General features: G+C 42.4%; 1 protein-coding gene across 2 annotated transcripts in view; it reads right to left on the bottom strand.

Moving 5' to 3' along the window:
- Nucleotides 1-2846: 2846 nt before the first annotated feature.
- The window catches only part of GRPR (gastrin releasing peptide receptor), a 33147-nt gene continuing 17571 nt past the window's right edge, over nt 2847-18422 (bottom strand). Inside the window, exons 2-4 of one of the 2 annotated variants that reach the window (XM_040468221.1) lie at nt 7768-8119; nt 5781-6160; nt 2847-3440 (exon numbers count right to left, since the gene is read on the bottom strand). In XM_040468221.1, the coding sequence (XP_040324155.1) occupies nt 3437-3440; nt 5781-6160; nt 7768-8119 (736 nt within the window). In that variant the 3' untranslated portion in view covers nt 2847-3436. Of the gene's footprint in view, nt 3441-3700; nt 6161-7767; nt 8120-18422 lie in introns of those variants that run through there. The other variant, XM_040468220.1, reaches the window with a different exon arrangement.

Here is an 18422-nt window from a genome sequence, read left to right as displayed (position 1 = left end):
AAGGGTTCCACCCCTTCCTGATACCTGTTCTCCAGCGAATCCCACTTCACAGAAAGGTGCCTGGATTGACTGTTCTCACTTGGATCCTCTGTATTTTTTTTTTAATTTTTTTTTTCAACGTTTATTTATTTTTGGGACAGAGAGAGACAGAGCATGAATGGGGGAGGGGCAGAGAGAGAGGGAGACACAGAATCGGAAACAGGCTCCTGGCTCTGAGCCATCAGCCCAGAGCCCGACGCGGGGCTCGAACTCACGGACCGCAAGATCGTGACCTGGCTGAAGTCGGACGCTTAACCGACTGCGCCACCCAGGCGCCCCTGGATCCTCTGTATATGGCCCTTCGCCAAGGGTTTTCTCCACTCGGTCACAGAACTAGGTGGGAAATTCTTCCCAGGGCTTCCATTTGCCACCGAATTGTGTCTCTGGGGGCAAGTGAACTAAGGGACTTCCTTGTCCACCTACTCTGTGCTACATTTCAGCCTCTGCCTGCAGTGAGTCCTTAGGTGCTTAGAAACATCTTCCATGCCCTTGGTGTACAGTCCTCGACTTCCTCAGTGGTTCAGGCCTTTGGACAAAAGCTAGAGTAGGGAATGGGATTATCTATCAGTCACTGTGAACTTAATTTCTCACATGGGGCTGGATTTGGGAAGCAATGCTGAGCAGTGGAATGGGATATATTGAGCTGGAATTCATGCTTGGCCCCTACCTAAAGAAAGGGTGTCTTCGAAGGCCAAAGTTATGGTAAGAGATTGCTGGGTATTAAAGTTGTGTTTGTGTTGGGGGTGGAGGGCTGCTAGAGGATTGTCTTAAGAGGGATCCAGGTCCACATTAATACTCTGCCATTCAACTGTGGCGTGTGACCTTGGGATGGTGAAGTGATCTCCCTGAGCTTCAGCTTCATCATCCGAATACTTGTCAAGGTGCTTGTGAGGAAGAATAGAAATGTGCGCAGCACTGCATTTGGCACATCATTGCTGCTTGGTGAAATCGAGCACCTTCCTTTCCAGCACTTCTAATAACATTTTTTTAAGTTTATTTATTTTGAGGGGGAAGGGCAGAGAGATTGGGAGAGACAGAACCCCAAGTAGGTGCCACACCGTCAGCGCAGGGCCCAACACGGGGTTCAAACTCACAAACCATGAGATCATGACCTGAGCTGAAATCAAAAGTCGGACGCTTAACTGAGCGACCCAGGTGCCCCCTTCCAGCACTTCTAGAGTCATAGAACTCCACTAAGGTTTCACACAAATGTGTGATCTATGACTTGTGGTTTTGCTCCCCATGATCCCGTCCCTTCTTATCTTAGGCTTCCACTTCCGTGTGACATGGAATGCTGTTCTGGCTAATATGCCTCCCTGGTGCAACCAACAATGGCATCATTCCCTGCCTTGGGCCAAGTTAAACAGACTCACTTTGCAGGCACAGACTATCCCGTAAACTGGGAACGTCCATGAGTACAAATGAAATCAGAGTTCATTGAACCATATGAAATCACCTTTTTGTAGGTCAAGTATGGTCCAATAGCTGTAATTTCATGCTTCAGCTTCATAGTTCCATGGGTCTTTTAATTTAATCGCACATGGTCACCAATAAATGTCATTTACTAATTTCCATAGTAAAGGAGGCTAAGCAGCTCTTTGGCCAGCAGGGACAGCTTAGATTAGACGAGGCAATGAGTATAAAAATGCTTTATAGACCACGAACACTAGGTAAATGCAAATTATTTTTTTAAATTAATCGTGGACACATAATATTTGAACCCAGGAGCTGTTAAACTTTTTAAAAAATTAGATAAATTCCACTGAGTGCATTTCTAACGTGGTCTCACAAAAGAAAAGTCTGTTCTCTGTGATTTGTTGATTGCTCTGGATATATTGAGCTGGAGTTCACGCTTGGCCCCTACCTAAAGGAAGGGTGTCTTTGAAGGCCAAAATTATGGTAAGAGGTTGCTGGATATTAAAGTTGTTGTGTTTGTGTTGGGGGTGGAGGGCTGCCGGAGCTTTGTCAAGGTGGGTGCTGAGAGGAATGACCATCACATACAGGATAAACTAGGGCTTGGTTTCTTTGGATAGCTCACACAAAGCCTGGACCCAGGAGAGTGAATAGAATAATGTCTTGTTTTCAGCTGTTCATCTGTTTTATGAAAACGCAGCCAAACATAGACAAATGTGCAAAATGTGCCCCATTCCTCCCAGCAAGCCAGGGTTAGCAATGGCACTCTCTAACAACAGCTGCTTCGGGGCCTGGATGTGAAGGGCGGAAATGTCCAGAAAGTCGGCCTCTCTCGCATCTCACCTCCACAGAAGTGTGTACTATTCACTCACTTCTCACGTGGTCAGGTTTCCAGGGCGATCATTCCTATCTAGCTTTCAGGAAAGTGACTTAGCCACCTTTTAGTCCACAGGTTGAGGATGTCATTCAACTCGTAGTTCCCAAGCAAAGCTCATCTCTCTTACCAGAAGACATTTGGTACATGCATTGACTCTGAAACCAATAACCAACTGCTACTTTTGGCATAAACAAAGACTTTACAACTTCAATGTGCACGTGTCCTTTGGACAAGTTCATTTATTTCTGTTCAGTGAGCCTTTTCATAACAAGCTGAGCTCGGGTTCATCTGAAGCAGCCTCTAAACTGTGTATTTACCATCCTTCCCCACTTCTCCATTCTTCAAGATGAAACCAAATTGTGTGGCAAAGAGGGAAACAAGAGGGCTTGTTAATGAGGCAGAAGGCCAGGGTTAGTGGGGGGGGGGGGGGAGGGCAGCCAGAAGAAGGGGTTTAGCCATCCACATTTATGGGGAATCATCACCGACAGGGAGGGGCCTCGCCTGCGCCAAGCAGGGAGGACCATCTTGCTGTGGAATATCACTCCTAACAGCAGCTGTGCCCTCCCTGCCAGCGGCGGCCGATGGTGGGCAGGCTGCCTTGTTTATTGCTTAATCTATCACTGTTGAGCTGCCTGCCTCAGGGAGGCTCAATTTAAGATAGATTGAAAGGTAGTGTCTGTCAATTGAATAAACACAGATGGTTTTCCACAGAAAAAATTGATTTTTTTCCCCCCTCACCAAAGACATAAGCGCTAAACGTGATTATCTTTGGAAGCCAGGCGTGAAATGTCTTAGCTCCAGCCCCTGCCACACTCTGCCCTAGCAGAGAGGTGATACCACATGGGGGCTTGGGTCTCTCCGGAATTTTAGGGTCTTGAGGAGGAAGAAGAAGTTGACTTCCCTGGAGAAGGGCCCGGGTAAGTCTGTCCCAATAAGCAGGTTCGCGTCCGTCCATCTGTTGATTCCCAGTTTTACCAGTCCTGGGCCGTTGGCTGGCACACGCCTTCTACAGCCCTTCTGTTTAGAAGTCTCAAAGAGGTGACAGGATTTGCCTCAGGACACACAGCTGGACCTAGATTTCAGTCTCCTGAAATCCATGCCATGATGTTACCTGAAGGAGACATTAGGATGAGTCCTACTCCCAAAATGTCTTTGAAGGCAGGTAGTTCAGAGATGCTTGAACAAGTCACACAAGTACCCAGAATGCTACACAATGTAGCCCCTAACGAGGTACGAAGTCACTTATACTCAAAAGTTTTGAAGAAACCCAAGGGTAAAGTTGTGGAGCAGTAGTTGGAGATAACAGGTGCATGGAGGTCAGAGGTGAGTAGGGAAAGTACCCTTCGTATAATGAGGAGATTGAGCAATATGTTTTCTTATGTGTTTTTCAGCTTTAATCCCACAGCATAACAAGCTAATGGGACACCATTCATACGAATTATTCCAGGGAGCCCCTGAAAGCAATAGACTAGTCTCCTTCCATTCCACTAACATGAACATGAGTGTAGGATGTTGGTTGAAGGACTTCCCCAGACGAGTTGTTGCAAAGGTAACAGAAGTGGGGCACCTGTGAGCAGGCTGGCTGTACAAATGCTTTAGAAACCAAACTGGAAGCAATGACAGGACTCAGAGGATTTCAGCAAGAGAAGGATCTTAGCACTGTCCTCTCATTCTAGAGATGAGAAAATGAGTCTAGAGAAGGGTTGATAGCCAAGCTTACATAGCTAGAGACTAAGCTGGGATGACCGGCTAAAAATCTTCATTCTTTCTGGTACACTTGCTCTTCAAACTGTCCAGTGTCATTATGGGCTCCCAGGAGAACAGGTAGGAACAGTACAGAAGGGCATGCGGCTCACGGAAGGAAGTGAAGAGGTCTCACTCCAGCTAATACAACCTGTAAACACAGATGTTCACAACCGTCTGGGTCCTAACTTCTCAAGCTCTGCAGACGGTGAGCATTTCCTTGTAACAAGAGATGAAAATCTTTCAGTACGTGCCATGTGGGAAAGAGAGCCAACGGTTCTTTCTCGCTTGGACAGAGAAAACCGGAATGAAAATCGTCTTCAGATGTAAGGGATACATATTATGGCACATTTGCGGAATTTGGATTTATCTGAAAGTGGGTTAACGTGTTTGCAGTCCAGCAGAATTGGCCTATCATGGAGTCAAGAAAAACCTGATTCAGGGCTTCTAAAGTAGGATAGTCAAGTCTCTTTACTCAGGAAAATAAAAATATTTCAGTCCAGTTCTTTTCTGCACGTGGGCTGTTTCATAAATACTACTCTTACATAGAAAGTTAATGAACCTGTGGCTGTTTTATAATCCATTCTTAATGCTAAGCCCCCTGCAAATTATTTATGCATATTCAAACAGAAATACATATTACTGAAATTTTATTCATTTCCTCTCACAGACTTTAGGTAAGCATATGTTAAACGTAAACATGTTTCTCTTTCCACTCAGGTGTGATCTTTTTTTTTTTCTTTCATATGAACTAACTGCTTCACTGGAGCAAAGAGCCAAATCTAAGTAAATATGTTTGGCTGAAAACCTGTATACCAAAAATAAATACTATACTTTATGCACTTATAAATGATGAATTGCGAGCAAGATCAATTTTCCCCCAAAAGGATTTCTCTTCTACGGTAGGAGTGTACCATGGATGATTGAAATGGGGTAACAGCAAAAAGAATCTCCATTGAGTTAGAATTCAGAGCACAAGATACCAATCCACAGCCTCATGTGGATCTTTGTATACGTGTCTATGTGTCTGGCTGTGTTTTTGCCTTAAAATGATGTGTCGAGCGTTTCTCCTGTGTCCCCAGTAACATCTTTTAAAAATAATCAACACTCAGGGATTCGTCCTAAACTGGCTTCCAGTGTTATCAATTTGGGGATGGTCCATCATACATGGGAATTTTTCATAGGGCTGACTTTCAGGTTACAAGTGTAAAAAAACAGTTCCTTGGTTTGTGATCATAAACGTTCCTGAAAAATCACTCAAATCATATTTTTAAAGCACTAGTTTCTGCTTAAAGAAATGACAAGGTGAAGTCTTTCACAAAGTGGACATTTAACGTGTAATTTTTCTGCTATATAAATCTATTTGTTCATGTAGTTTCTGTGACTTAATTGGCCATAACTGTATATCAGGGCTTGATGCTTAAAATAATACTTTCTTATTTGTTCCCTTTTCTAAAATACGGAAAGTTTGCTCTACATCAGAAGAAGCATTCACAAGTTGAAATGGAAAATACAAATCTTGACGGGCCTTTCAAACCTAAGAGCAATCCATTTGGGCCTCTCTGCAACCTGCCTATACCAGTCATGAGCCTTCCAAAGGGTCTTTGGAGGGTACAGAGACAACAACAGGTGTGAGGGTTCTTTCCTAGCCATAAAGCACAACTAGGGGCCCCTAGGGGGACAGGGTCAAGGATCAGCCTAAACATACCCTTCATGACAGATGTTTCCGTTGATGAGGCTGAAGGTGGCCACAGAGGGGTTGGTACTCTTGAAGGAGGTCATGCAGGTGGTACTTCTGCCGGTGCTGTGAGAGCGGGTCAACAGGCCAGGGCGGCAACAGAGGAGCTGGGTGTTGAATTGTTTCCTGAAACTCTTGCTCAGCAGGTAGAGGGCAAAAGGGTTCACACAGGAGTTGGTGAAGGCCAGGAGGCGGGCACAGATGCTGGTGATGAAGTGGAGCATGGAGGTGTCCACCTCCGAGTAGTGGTAGGAGCGGTACAGGTAGATGATGTGGTTGGGGAGCCAGCAGAAGGCAAAGAGGCCCACAAACACCAGCACTGTCTTGGCGAGGCGCTTCCGGGATTCGATCTAAGGAGAGAGTCACGCACAGAGCCAGAGGGACCAAGGGACAGTGTTGGATGGATGCAGAGCGACAAAGATTCAGACAGAGAAAAGAAAAAAACAGGGAAAAAGAATTATGGGAATAGATGAGCTCACAAAGCCACAGAAAAGGGTTCAGTGGGAGAAAGGGGACAAGAGAGAATCCAATAAAATGGGAGAAAAGCAACAGAAACAGATGGAAAAAGGGTGTGTATGGGGAGGGGGGAGTCAGAAACACAGACATGAAAAAGCCAGGAAGCAGAAATCCATGAGGTAGAATGTAGTTAGAACGTGCCACTGAGAACAGATCTTTAAACAAAGTTGATTACATGCTTGAATGGATTGCTCAATGAAATTCTAGTAAGTGACCTCTTTTTCCTCCAGAGAGCTCTGGTGCCGTTTATCGGCCATATGACTTCATGTCTTTCTGGGCTCCACAGTTAATAATTTCTTATTCCCCCTGATGCTCAAAAGAGCAGCCAGCTTTGTTCTTCCTCATTGGCCAAATCAAAATAACTTCCTATTATTATTATTTTTAGTTTCAACTTATTTCTGGGCTATACTAATATAGGGAGGTTCTTAGACAAAGTGGGCTGAGGATCGTTTGCTCCCAACACCCTCTGGTACCACTGCAGGGGGAAACGTCGTTCTCATTAAAGAACCAGAGGTACAATGGATGTTCACTATTGAGAGGCCTTTCAAATATGGAGACAGTTTCACTGAGAACTGCCACTCTCTCCTCATAATTGAGGCAAAACAACAACAACAACAACAACAACAACACTTTAAAGGGTGAAGCCACCGAGTCAGCGGTACATTTAAATGGATGGGGAGTCTTTCTGCTTTTGCATCATAAATGCCACAAGATCTACATTTGGACTAGAAAGCAAGAACTGACAAAGAGGGTAAAGCCAGAGTCCCTGGTTTCTACTATTCATACCTCAAATCTGAAATTCTGTAGGATTATGGGGGACAGGGAAGGGAATCTAACACATGTGGAGGGCATTCTGCATTCTGGGCACTCCAGGTCATATATATGCTCTGTCTTTTAATCTTCCAGCCTTACAATATGTGGGTTATCACCCTGTATCATGGGTAAGGGAACTGAGGCTCAGAGAAGGTAAGTGAGTTAAGTCATGAAGTCTGGATAAGAACCCAAATCAATGTGAGCCTATCTTAGTCCAACGACTTCTTTTTCTTCAACCAGCTCCTTTTCCCCCGCTCCCTCTGCTTTGTCCCCATGTGGTGACACTCTTCCTATCCAAACAATGTGATTGGAATTTAAAGAAGTCACATCTCTATGGGCCTTAACACGTTATTTTGTTACCAACAACACTTCTTCAGATATTCCTCAAAAGGAAACCCATACTTCAAATCTTCCAGATTCTCAATACCTCCCTAGCTTAGGTCTTTAATAAGAGAACAAGATTATAAAAAACACCTGAAAACCTAGGCTTCTGTGGCTAGGAGTTTCCATTTACCATCTGGCCGCAGATCACCCACCTCCTCTAATTGCAGAATCAGGTGTGCTTGTCAGTGGAGTCCAAAAGGGATCAGATCCTTAAGGAGGAAATGAATCAATCCTCAGCACCTACCTGCTTCTTGACATGTATATTCCCTTCCACAGGCAGATTGTAAGCGCTCTGGATCAGATTTTTAGCAATGAAGTAGTAGTAGACAGAGATAATCGACAGTGGGATGATGTAGAAGACCAGGAAGGAAGCCATGGAGTGAATTTTAGGGTGCAGCTCATTAGAATGTGGGTACGGAGCGCAGCTAATGAAGGTCTGGTTGGTGCTTTCCTCATGAAAGGGATGTAGATCAGAAAACACAGCCTCCGGGATTGCCAGAAGCATGGAGATAACCCAGATCAATGCAGCTTTGAGGCAGATCTTCATCAGAGCATGAGAGGCCTGGATATCCATCGGCCGGACGATGGCTTTGTACCTGGGGCAGGAAAGATGGAATGTTCTGTGTAAGTTGGCTAATATTATTATGGATGCCCCAAGGATGGGGCAAGCCAGGCAACTGGGTGCAATATTTAAGGAAGCGCTCACGCTCAGGTTCATGCAAGTGCTGACTCTGAACTCCTACTACCATGACAGTGAGTGCCTCCCTAAATGTTATACCCTGAGCACATTGCTTTCCTTATCCTAGTCCTGGCTCTGAAGGATGCGTTCTTGTTTCTTCACCCACAATCTCTCTTGATTTTAAGAACACTTCTCAGAAAAGCTGAAACTCCTTTCATTTTTCTTAACTCACAGAAATTAATAGCAAGCATGTTTAAAGAAGGACACAGGGACAAGGAGTTTGAGTCCTTTTTTGGCAAAGCCTTCATTTTGAGTATTCGAGTGCAGTTCAGGGAACCTGAAGTCATTGAGTATTTACACATGCCTCTTCTCTTTTTCAAAGGGTGCAGAACAAATAGCCCACTGAAAATGTTATACCAGAAACATCCCTGTAAGTGTCAAATTAATCTTTCCCCTGCCCTCTTGCAGTATTTAGGTTCCTCCTGGTTTCTGTGCTATATGTGCCCCGGACTTGGGCTGAATGCTCTGGGAAGCAGACATTGAGAGGAAACCAGAAGGATAAGAGGTTTAGTGGGGAGTCTTACCTGTGAAAGGCAAAAGGGAAGGAAGCAAGATTAGATGGGGGGTAGCTGTCAGACCCCAATGAAGACCTGACAAGGTCTACACCAGTGAAAGTGACCAACCATCCTAATTTGTCTGGAAATTTCCCAGCTTTAGCATTGAACATCCTACATCCTAGGAAATCTCTCAGTCCCAGCAAACCGTGACAGCTGGTCACCCTATGCCAGCCTAATGGTACCAAAGATAGTCCAGTGGAGAAGTCCTGTCTTGGGTAGAAATTGCCAGGCCCTTGTATCACCACCTTGCCTAGTCATGGGCTGGGGCCACCCAAAAGGAGTGTGACCTCGGTTACTCTCTGGTATAGTCACTGGGTGGGAACTGTCCACGAAGAGCATGACCATAGCTTGAAAGCTGAAGTGGACCCTGAAGGGACTGACAGCCACAGGCCATCAGATAACTACGTCCCTGAAGCTGAGTAGTGAATCTTTTGTTCAAGGGAGGTCTGAGCAGAGCAACTCAATATCTGCCACAACTCCCCATACAACACAACACCTAGCACATGAGCTGCTATAGTGTGGAAGTTGATGTGAATTGGGACCAACTAAATGTGAGGGTGTTCATTGCTGAAAATGCTGTGTTAAAACTGGTTCTACCACTGATACTCGTATGATAGACTTCGGTGATGGGGGAAACACTTATTTCCACTTGCTTCCATGTTGATTAAGCTCCCGTTGGGTTACCACTCTTTGCTGCATCCTGATTCCTCATTCACTTTCTGCCTCCCTCCAGGGAAAGGGGAGTGAGTTATTAAGAGGTGAGTTTGAGAAAAAGAACCTGGCATGTACTCTGGGCTCAGAGAGGCCCATGGTTGTCTAATTGCCCCTGACTAGGGAAATGGCACATGTAATATAGGAGATCAGGTGTTTGCAAGTTCATTATTGCTGTGGACCTAAGTCACAATCTCCAAACAGCTTTATCCGGCATAGAAGCAATTATTTTTATCATTCTCTATTTCTTTATCTAGCTCTCTCTTCCCAGCTCAGGTAGAAAAGAGAGGGCTCTTACTTAATGGACATCCCCAGCATTCTAGAACAATACTATAGCCCCACTTTAGTGTACCTGGGTTTGCTTTTCCATCCATAAATTAGTTCATTGTAAACAATTAACACACTAACATAAAAACTTCAAAGGACGTTCAATTTTCTTCTGGCACTTTCTCTAGTTACTGTTCATCTCAAACATTTTTATTCCTAGTATGTAGGTAAGGAATTAATATCTTTAAAGGTACATGAACATCTCTAGCCAAAGATATCTCTAATAAATCAATTAGAGATAAAGTAGTAATCTAAGTTACTCCAAGTGAAGTGAAGCTGACTCACTCCTGCATGAGGCAGAAAACAGAGTGAATGGCTTACCTCCTTCCCTCTTGAGAATCTTATACTCCTAAGTACAAAATGCCATGGGAACTGTTGAGCTGCTATTTCAAATTCATAACTTTTAAACATAAAAGATAGTATAAAAGCATTACTTTTATAGTTTTGCCAGAAAAATAGTTTGAATCTAAATCTAAATAAGCTTCTAGATCTATATACCAGTTTTCAGGAAATATGAAGATAAAAGAATCTGCTAAATGATGCCATGAAGATACAGTCCAATCCTGAATTGGAAAATTCTGTAGGAATGACTCCATTTTTTTTTTCAACAAATATATGGCATAAAAAAGGAGGGAGAAAAAAGTTTTTAAAAAAGGAGGGAAAATGGTTATAGACCTACTGAGATGTGTCATACATATCAATTCAGTGCAAAGTGTAGACTCCTTTTAGATTTTGATTCAAACCAAACAACCATAAAAAGATATTTTTGAGACTATTGAGGAAAATCAAATCAGAAAATCATTCAGATTTAGTACTGGTGATATTAAGGAGTTATTTTTAATATACTGGGTGCAATAATGGCATTGCAGTTCTGTGGTTTTAGAAAGACTGTATTAAAAACATGCCTTAAAATATTTACCATGAGTATATTTACAGTGAAATACTATAATGTCGAGGAATTGCTTTTAATTTTTTTTTTTAATTTTTTTTTCAACGTTTATTTATTTTTGGGACAGAGAGAGACAGAGCATGAACGGGGGAGGGGCAGAGAGAGAGGGAGACACAGAATCGGAAACAGGCTCCAGGCTCTGAGCCATCAGCCCAGAGCCCGACGCGGGGCTCGAACCCACGGACCGCGAGATCGTGACCTGGCTGAAGTCGGACGCTTAACCGACTGCGCCACCCAGGCACCCCGAGGAATTGCTTTTAAATATCCAGATACGTTCATATTTCACTTGTACAATTAAAAAACAAGTAAAGGGACTTAACAGAAGACCATGGGGGAAGGGAAGGGGAAAAAATAGTTACAGAGAGGGAGGGAGGCAAACCATAAGAGACTCTTAAATACAGAGAACCAACTGAGTGTTGATGGGGGGCGGGGGAGAGGGGAAAATGGGTGACGGGCATTGAGGAGGGCACTTGTTGCAATGAGCACTGGGTGTTGTATGTAAGCGATGAATCACAGGAATCTACCCCCAAAACCAGGAGCACACTGTATATGCTGTATGTTGCCAATTTGACAATAAATTATATTAAAAAAAAAAAAAGAAAGCTCCACACTGAGATATACTGTGGCAAATTTATAAACTTCAAGGTTATAAAAAGAGTTCTTGTATCCAGGTAGAAAAAATAAATCATTATCAGGGGGAAAAAATAAGTAAAGGGGTGCCTGGGTGGCTCAGTTGGTTTCAGCTCAGGTCATGATCTCATGGTTTTGTGAGTTCAAGCCCTGTGTAGGGCTCTGTGCGGGCAGCACGGGGCCTGGAGCCTGCTTGGGATTCTCGGTCTCCCTCTCTCTCTGCCCCTCTCTGATTCACACTCTGTCTCTCTCAAAATAAATAAATAAACCTAAAAACAATTTTTTTTAAATAAGTAAAAATGCACCGCAATTTTCAGTTTTAGAATATTCATAAATTATCACAGTAATTAAAGAAATCCCATTTACTAAGCTCTTGCTATGTGCCAAGCAGAGAATACCATCTACATTATCTCACTTACATTCCAGACAACAGATAGGTGCTATTATCCTCATTCTACAGGGGACAAACCGAAGTTCACTGTTAGAGGTGGTGGAATCAGCATTCAATTGAGGACCAACTCCTTTCAGGGTGTCACAGCTCTTTTAGAAGAAAGCTTTGGGTAAATCCTTCTTAGAAGCAGAGAAACAGCAGAGGTTTCCCTAATGCGTCTGGAACACACCAAATGTTCCCTGGAAGTCTAATGGTTTTCTAGAACATGGAACATATCAGTCTATTTCTTCTTCTGGTTTAGACAGGAGACACCACTGGGGGGGGGGGGTTCTTGTTTAGGAGTGATGGCTGGTTGGACTGGGGTGGCTACTTAATCTAAAGCAGCCAGTGAACTGCCTGTCCAGCTACTAAAGAGCCTCTCTTTCTCTTGAGCATTTAAACTGAAAAAAATGAGAGGATGTAGTCATGTAGTCAATAACAGATGCTGGAAATAAAAGATTTTGATGCCAGGGAAGGGATTGGGCATATTTTAACCGTGTGCAAGATGAACGAGCAGCATAGGTAGACTGAAAGAGAAAGAAAGAGCCAGACATAAAAGCAGAAGCTGAGATGATGTGGCCCTAAGTCAAACAGAGGGTCCTTGGTTTCTGGCACATGAACTGCTTTGGAATGTACGAGAGGTCTCCTGTTACAATCTTACAATTCTCCCATTCCCTTTTCCCCTGAGTTAGTCTGAGTGGCTTCTGTTCTTTGTCAACAAAAGAGCCTTATCTAGAACAGTTAGACATGAAGGACATTTAAAGTTATCATCAGGGGTGCCTGGGTGGCTCAGTCGGTTGAGCATCCGACTTAGGCTCAGGTCATGATCTCGCAGTTTGTGAGTTCGAGCCCCACATCGGGCTCTGTGCTGACAGCTCAGAGCCTGGAGCCTGTTTCAGAATCTTTGTCCCCCTCTCTCTGCATCCCACCCCTGCTTGTGCTCTGTCTCTGTCTTTCAAAGATGAATAAACATAAACAAAAATTAAAAAAAAAAATAAAGTTATCATCAGATTTATTTCCAGTATCGTTTAGCATACATCACCCCCTACTTACTGCCCTCTGAGAGAATGAGCTGTCAACTTTAATTGTACCCAAGAGATAGACTAGTCCATGGTCTGTTCCTAAAGTCTCCACTGCTTTCCTGCCTTCCTCCTTTCTTTCTGCCCAATCCCAGAGTCTCCATACATCTGAATCCTGTCCTTTCAAATTCCAGTTGATAAGTATCATCTTGATAAAGATTTTGCTGCCCAATCTAGGCTTCCATGATTCCTGTTCTTTCTCCTAACCTAATTTCATGACAGGATTATTGATTCCTTTCACATAATGCTTGCTATGCACCATCTTGAATTGTTTGCTAGCTTTCCGTGGGTATGTCTTTTCTACCTGACTTTCTAATAAATGTCCTGAGGTTAGAACATCTTTTTCTCTTCTCTTCCTTCTGTGTCACTAAAAATGTTCCAGGTCCCTTGTTCTGCATGCCACTTACTTCAAAGCAGAGGCTCAGTGCATACTTGCTAATTAATTGATAATAATATGTGTCTTGCAGGTGTGTCTCTTATTTCCAACTTCTCAAAAATGAGAGTAGATTCACTTTTACATACTTAGTAAAATTCATTCTTCCACAGACTGACAGATTCACTCCTGATACCATGGGCCTCAAGACAATTGCTTCCCGCTCCTGAAAACATCTGTGCACCATTTTTCCTATGCAAACATTGGAAAGGTCAAAAACATTCTGTGGAATGAGAGTAATGTCTCAAAGAGATTTTTGCAAGTAGAAGTAGCCAGCTCCCACATCCAGGTTGGAAACCTTTGCCCACAGAAAAGTATGTCTTTTATTCAAATATGGGCACTTTATTTTTAGGGACCCAGCATTTCAGCCTTCATTTGTAATTACCTATTGAGGTCTGTAGGAGTTGTTGAACAACACTATTTTCAACACTCCTGATGCACACTACCTGTGGCGGACTGAGGTGAAGAGAAAACTAAAGTAATTAAACGGTCTCTAGGTAATTGGCACATCGTCAGCATTTAAATTAGAATCCTAATACCTAATCAGATTTGACAAGAGTATTAAACATTGGTTCTATTTTCTCCTGAGAATAACACCAGGGACTTTTCTGAAGAAATGTGAGGCAATTATTAGCTGACTTGTAAAATGACTATAATCCAGAGTCATGGAATCTTCTCTCTCTTTGAGGATTTTTGCAAATGGAGAACTTGCTGATCCTTGGTGCCCATCCAGCCATTATCTTTAAGTGTGTAACAGATTACAGTTATTCTTTCCTGTTCTTCTCTCCAGGCCAAATAACTCCAATGCTCTTTTCACTACTTCTTAATATACTCCAGTCTTCTCTGGGCTCTAATGTGGACTTGGGAGCAGGGCTTCCTAATGGTGATTCTACCAACTAGATTTACGGTCTTGGACAAATCATGGGCTCTTTGCACTTCAATATTCTCATCCCTTAAAAGAAGATCATAACCACAACCTTCAATGATTCTGGCAAAAGTGATTAAACTGCTGAGGAAGAGGTTTTAGGGGAATAGGATGTTCACATAGTCTCAAAGAGTCTCCTTATAGACTACTATCTACCCACAAAGAGGAAAATGTACCTTTATGTTGGGGAGCTCCAAAAGTCACCCCTTTAACCAAGTGGTCAAATCCAGAGTAAGCTTCTCTGATAGTCCAAGTAGGCACAAGGTCTAGGGCCCATGATACTTGTAGGAGTTTAGAAAAGTGTTTTAATTTCTTTTAAAAACCAGAAGAAAAAAATGAATACAATGCATCTTGGATTATATTTATCTTTATGCTGAAATAATTATAAAATAGAATTCTTAATTTTTTTTTTTGCGGAGAAAGGGTCCTATAAAGGTAAAAATACCAAGGGCCCATGAAATTCATAATTTGGCCCTGATTTAATTTAGCATCACCAATAATGGGACCATCTGAGATCATGTGCCTCCTGATATAATGCAATGGGATAAACACAACATTGCCAATGCAGTTGTCTTGCTCCAAATTTTTAATCTGAATCTATATATGAAGAAACAATCAGACAAATCCAGTTCTGGCACATTCTACAAGATAACTGGCTTAGAGTCATCAAAACAGTCCACATCATTTTTTAGAAGAATATAGGGGAGTTATTGTTATACCTCAAAGGAGATTAAAGAGGTATAATAAGTAATCCTTTTCACAATATATACATACAGCAAATCATTATGTTATGCCTCTTAAACTTATACAATGTTATGTGTCAATTATATCTCAACGACACCAGAAAAACAAAATATAACAACCCAATGCAATGTATATACCATAATTTGATCCTGGATTTTTTTAAAAAAAGGTAATAAATTACATTTTTTTGGAAAATGTGGGAAATATGATTACATATTAGATTCTATTAATGAATTATTGTTAATTTCAGTAGGTGTGATAATGGAATTGGGGTTGTGCAGAAGAGTGTCCGTGTTCTTAGGAAACACACTGAAATAGGAGTGAAAGGTCAGGATATTTGTACCTTACTTTCCAGAATTCAACAAAATAAAACAAAACAAACAAATATGTGTATGTCTCACACTGGAGAGCAAGAACAATGTCTAGGGAATGCTAATTGTTGAATGTGGGTGGGTATTATACAGAGTTCATAAACAAGGGAGAAAACATGCTAAAATACAGAATTTTAAAAAAGATAAAAGAGTAAAATAACAATTTTAAAACAACATGTTATATATTTTATTGACTATAAGCCCTTTTGTCATCAGAAAAACTTTATTATAATTATAATGTGACTGAATGTGTCATGTCTGATTAGTGCCTATACTAGGAATGAGGGAATTGTCTTTTTTGTTATATTCATATTGTTCTCTTGGGCTTGCAATTTTAGTATCATCTATAATCTGTGGGGTTTTGTTTTGCTCTGTTTTGTTCTGTGGGAATATTTTTAGGTCACTTGTCCATTTGGGGAGGTTAGTTTAATTAAAACTAGATCATACAAAAAAACAAAACAAAACAAAATACACAGCAATCTGCCAAACCTCTCCGAAACCTGAAAGTGCAGGGAAGAATAGGGTGCCACTGTTGAGCCTTCTGTATGGTGGGACCTGTTCTCCTGCCACCCGAGCTGCACGTGATAAGGGATCCTCTGATGTGGACTCGGGGAGAGAGTGAGCCTCAGTTTGGACACTACATATTACCAATATTTAGTTCATCTTTTCTTTTAAATAAAAAATCAATATAAATATAAGTTTTGAAGCTTTCCTCCTTACCTGTTAGATCAGGTTGCACCTCTCCTAGAGGGCATGAACCCCACTTTGTGGTCCGTTATCCAATAAGATACTTTCCGGAAAATTTAGCAGATGTTTCAGGGAGTTTTCTAAGAGTCAGCAGCTGAGACTTCTCTCCTTGCCCTGGGAGGAAGCGAGCTTTAAACTCAGGTGAAGGCAGAGGGTCATGATCCATATTATAAAGTGTAGTCATACTTTTTCTTTTTCTCATTTTCTTCAGAGAAGATCAAGACACAGATCGTGGATCCACACAGGTCCATCTCTGAGTAAAGTCCTGAAGTTTATGAACTGCAATTCCCCCTCTATTGTGTTCTTTCCCTGTAGGCACATATGGTTTCCCTGAGAGCAAACCCTGCTTTGGGGAGGGGCGTGCATAGCAGTCATTCCCTCTGTAGTTTGGCTTGACGTCAATGCGATCACTTTCCCCGCATGGAAAGTCCGACCTCTGATTGTAGAAAGAAGGATCTCTTTTGTTTATTCCAATAAACAAGTTTTGTTTATTCCTCCAGCAGATGGAGGAGCCACTGGAGGGGCAAGGGCTGCAGGCAGCCACACTTCTATTTACTTCTTCAAAGGCTTACTTTGCAACTACCATGTGGGAAGTTCTCTCTTGCAACAGATTGAAGAGGAAGAGTATTGTGTACCTGGGTTTCAATTAGATTGATTCTGTTAACAACAGTAGCTAAAACTTGTGGGAGACTTACTATGGATCAGGTAACTATGTTATGAGCTTTGTTTAAATTATCACTGTTTTATCTTCATAACAATTCTCTATAGTAGGTACTAATATTATTGTTCTTTTACAGATGAAGAAACTGAGGCAAAGTAACTTTTCCAAGGCCATTAGTGCCAAGCATTGAAGACAAGATTTGAGCCCACGCAGGCTTCTTCCTATCATGATGATCCTGTGGTTGACCAGGCAGCCTGGGCTTTCTGGTGTAGAGGAGGAAAAATAATTTTCTCTCTGCTGTTCTAGGTTCTTGGCCGAGACCCACCCACTCCCCCATAACAAAAGACAATTTAATAGGAGAAAAACAAATAGAAGTTTAATATCCTATATGCTTCCTATACCCATAGGAGAGGCCCAGGGAAATGGAGTAACTCCCCCAAATGACCCAAGCCTCCATCTTAAATACCATTTCCAGTTAAAGGCAAAGGAAGATGGGGGAACAGGTATGGGAGGTTAACCAGGAAAAGTATAGTAAACAAGAGTAAGATTGTCATGCAGATCTAAATCTTGGCCTTCTCCATAGGAGATAGGAGCTCCTAGAGATTTAGAGTCATCCTCTCCCTGGTACAAAGACAGAGACACCCTTACAGATGGAAATTTCCTTTATAAATGGAAATGTCTCTTACCAAAAGGATAACTTTGATTAGGGTTTTCAGAGCTTGTCCTGTGCCTGCTGTTTCTTAAATAATCTGCCTAAAATAATCCTCATGCCAAAGAGGCACATTTTGGGGTAGCAAATTCTGCTCCTTTTTGCTGGCATTGAAATTAAGGGAGAAAAGCAAGGAAATGATTAGAATGTCTGTTCCCTACCTACTGCGTCCATGGTGAAAGCACCGTGTTTCCAGACAGGCACAAAAGTCCTTTCTTCCTTGAGTCTGTGACACTGAATCTCGGGACTCTTTCACTGCCGTATACACACCCTGACATTCCCTGTGGCCTGCGCCTAGAGTGAGGTCCGAGCTCTCTCATAAACTCAGAGACCTCAGGGCCTAAAGAGGCCATCCGAATGAGACTTTGGAACCAAGCTGAAAACGGCGTCAGGGAAGCTCTACAATCCAGAGGCTGGCACTAGGCTGGGGAAGAGGCGCTGTCGTGGGAAAGGTTCGGAAGGGCAGGTACTGTTGGCATATGGGGGATGGAGAAGCTGAAGTATAAAATGAAAGAGAGAAGCAGACAATTACTGGACTTCTCTGGCAGAAGCAGTTGGGCAACTATTGACCCTTGGGCCCAAAGCGGGTTCAGCAGGATGACCAATTCCGAAGCTCAGGGCTAATCCTGTAAGGGAATCCGTCAGAAGGGGTGGAAGCAGGATGAAATATTACAGTTGCCAGTGGATATGTTTAAACTGACCAAGGAGCAGTAACCCAGTTAGATTTCAGTAGGTGTGCAAACATCCTGGCACAAGTTGTTCAGAGGCCATTCCTCAAAAATGTTATGGATGGAAGAACATATATTTATAACTTGTTAGACTTTTTCAGCAATTTATGAGCCAAAAAGTTTGAACAATGTTTATAAATCTCACTTGCAAACTGTAGT

This window comes from Herpailurus yagouaroundi, unplaced genomic scaffold (assembly GCF_014898765.1).
Source record: "Herpailurus yagouaroundi ecotype Mexico unplaced genomic scaffold, PumYag 67690, whole genome shotgun sequence".
In the NCBI taxonomy this organism is placed as follows: domain Eukaryota; kingdom Metazoa; phylum Chordata; class Mammalia; order Carnivora; family Felidae; genus Herpailurus; species Herpailurus yagouaroundi.
Note: the sequence above shows the minus strand (reverse complement) of the source record. Positions and strands in the feature narration are given on the sequence as shown.